Source organism: Salvelinus sp. IW2-2015, linkage group LG4q.2 (genome assembly GCF_002910315.2).
Source record: "Salvelinus sp. IW2-2015 linkage group LG4q.2, ASM291031v2, whole genome shotgun sequence".
Taxonomy (NCBI): Eukaryota; Metazoa; Chordata; class Actinopteri; order Salmoniformes; family Salmonidae; genus Salvelinus; species Salvelinus sp. IW2-2015.
In genome coordinates this window covers 14,029,059-14,032,173 of record NC_036843.1, presented here as the reverse complement: position 1 = coordinate 14,032,173, position 3,115 = coordinate 14,029,059, and the positions used below count along the sequence as shown (strand labels likewise).

The 3,115-nt window shown below is 41.0% G+C and overlaps 1 protein-coding gene across 1 annotated transcript in view; it reads left to right on the top strand.

Moving 5' to 3' along the window:
- Window positions 1–483: 483 nt before the first annotated feature.
- LOC111963363 (1-phosphatidylinositol 4,5-bisphosphate phosphodiesterase beta-1-like) overlaps window positions 484–3,115 on the top strand; it is a 28,632-nt gene continuing 26,000 nt past the window's right edge. The window contains 1 exon segment of the mRNA XM_070443274.1: window positions 484–1,023. Coding sequence (XP_070299375.1) covers window positions 925–1,023 — 99 coding nt within the window. The 5' untranslated portion in view covers window positions 484–924.

Here is a 3,115-nt window from a genome sequence, read left to right as displayed (position 1 = left end):
TATCAACCACACACACACATACCATATTAAAACTACATACACACCATATCAACCACACACACACATACCATATCAACTACATACACACCATATCAACCACACACACACATACCATATCAACTACATACATGCTGTAGCTCGCCCACACACTCACGGCTCTTCACCACGTGAGGAGGGAGTGGGAGAGTTAGAGCTGAAATAGCTCCTGCAGTAGTCCTGCACACACACACTAACCACAGGTCAAGTTGTTTAGGATTCAAACCCTTTCAACCACCCATGCTGGAAAACCTGTACAGGTATGTATGGTCTTATGGTGTGGTCCTGTACGTGTGAGCCCAAACCCTCTACTGTCTTTGATGATTATTTGATCAGAAATTTAGATACATGAAAATAGACTTATTATGGATCCAAAAATTGTCTATTTGGTTTTATATTCTCTCTCTCTCTCTCTCTGTGTCTTTGTGTGTGTGTGGGCGTGTAGGCTCAATAAGCATGTCAGAGTGAGTCAGTGTGGGGAGGCAGTAGCAGTTCTGTCTCAAAGAGAGCGAGCAGACAGATAGAACAAGGCATTATGCAGTTAGTACTATATTATCCAGATATACACTAGGTATGCAAGAGGACAGAGATACTAGAAGGATAACCCTAAGACATTATTCAGCTAGTACAGTAGGACACATTATACTAAAGAGAGGAGTATACTGTTGATTCTATAGAAGAGCTGACTAGACAGGACAAAGGAGACTGTTGATTGTAGACAGATATGCAGCTTGTTTCAGTGATGTAACTACTAGATCACTATCATCCAACCCTCTCAGTCTACTGACTAAAGAGGAGAGAAGAGGAGAGCAAGACAGGAGAGGAGAAAGACTAGAAGGCAGGTTAAAGAGGACTTCCGGCGCAGCAGGTTGGAGGTGTGTGTGTACCATGGCAGGGGCTCAGCCAGGGACACATGCTCTGAAGCTCAAACCGCTGACAGTCCCCGACACTCTGAAGAATGGCAGCTGCTTCATGAAATGGGACGATGTGAGTATCAGTGGGTGTGTGTCTGTGTGTCTCTGTGTATGTGCATAGTTTGTGCTGATTTTAGCAGCGAGAAGTGTCAGACATTTAAGATAAAAATGTGACATTTTTGGTTGTGATTGCGCATGTAATGTTGGCTGCAAATATGTTTTAACGTAGTTGCTGTGTGTGTGTGCGTTTGCAAGAGTGTGTCTAAGTGTGTTGGTATGTTGAGAGTTTTAAGCACAGAGCATGGATACAGAGAAATGTGCTGGCAAGTCTCTACTGTAAGTCGCTCTGGATAAGAGCGTCTGCTAAATGACTAAAATGTAAAATGTAAATGTAAGTTGCCATGGTAACTGCCATGGTTTAAATCCCTCCTCAATTAGCCAAGATGTTCCACCACCTAAAAAAGAGAGAGTGTATGTGTGTGTGTGTACTGGGGTGTGTGTGTGGTGTGTGTGTTGTGTGTGTGTGTGTGTGTGTGTGTGTGTGTGTGGTGGTGTGTGTGTGTGTGTGTGTGTCAATCTAAATAAAATGTATTGGTCCACATACACGTGTTTAGCAGACTGTTATTGCGGTGTAGCGAAACGCATGTTCTTTTAGCTCCGACAGTGCAGCAATAAGTAATATTAACAGTTCCACAACATACCCAATATACACATACATCTAAGTAAGGAATGGATTAAGAAATACATATACATATACACTACCATCCAAAGTTTGGGTCACTTAGAAATGTCCTTGTTTTTGGAAAGACAAGCAAATGTTTTGTCCATTTGAAATAACATCAAATTTATCAGAAATACGGTGTAGACATTTTAATGTGTGTAAAATGACTATTTTAGTGGAACGCAGATTTTTTATAGAATTCTACATAGTGTACAGAGGCCCATTATGATCGACCATCACTCCTGTTGTTCCAATGGGCACGTTGTCTTAGCTAATCCCAAGTTGAACATTTTAAAAGGCTATTGATCATTAGAAACCTTTTGCAGTTAGATTAGAACACTGAAAACTGTTGTTCTGATAAATAAGCATAAAATGCCTTCTTTAGACTAGTGAGTTATTTAGAGCATCAGCATTTGTTGGTTCGATTAGAGGCTCAAAATGGCCAGAATAACTGAGCAGAGACAAGTACATTAAGTGTCTAGTATGAGAAACAGACTCCTGGACCCCAGGAAGAGTAAGCTACTGCTTTGGCAGCAAGCTAATGGGGATCCAATAATACAAATACAAGTCCTCAACTTGCAGCTATATTAAATGTACTGCAAACACCAGGTCTCAACGTAACACTCGAAGCGGCGACTCCGGGATGCTGGCTTTCCAGGCAGAGTTCCTGTCCAGTGGTCTATGTTCTTTTCCCATCTGAATCTTTTATTTTTATGCCAGCTGAGATATGGCTTTTTTTTTGCAACACTGCCTAGAAGGCCGCGCATCCCCCGGAGTCGCCTCTTAACTGTTGACATTGAGACTGGTGTTTTGCGGGTACTATTTAATGAAGTGCCAGTTGAGGACTTGTGGGCATCTGTTTCTCAAACTAGACACTCTAATGTACTTGTCTTTTGCTCAGTTGTGCACTGGGGCCTCCCACTCCTATTCTGGTTAGAGCAGTTTGCGCTTCTGTGAAGGGAGTAGTACACAGCGTTGTACGAGATCTTCAGTTTTTGGCAATTTTCGGCATGGAATAGCCTTCATTTTCAGAACAAGAATAGACTGACGAGTTCAGATGAATGTCTTTGTTTCTGGCCATTTTAAGCCTCTAATCGAACCCACAAATGCTGATGCTCTAGATACTCAACTAGTCTAAAGAAGGCCAGTTTTATTGCTTCTTTAATCAGCACTACAGTTTTCAGCTGTGATAACATAATTGCAAAGGTTTTCTATGAATATTAGCTTTTGAAAATGATAAACTGATTACTAACACAACTGTGCCATTGGAACACCAGGTGATGGTTGCTGATAATGGGCCTCTGTCGCTTTGTTGTAGATATTCATAAAGTCTGCATTTCCAGCTACATTAGTTAATTTACAACATTAACAATGTTAACTGTATTTCTGATAATTTTGATGTTTATTTTAGGACAAAAATTTGCTTTTCTTTGTGAGCATTTTT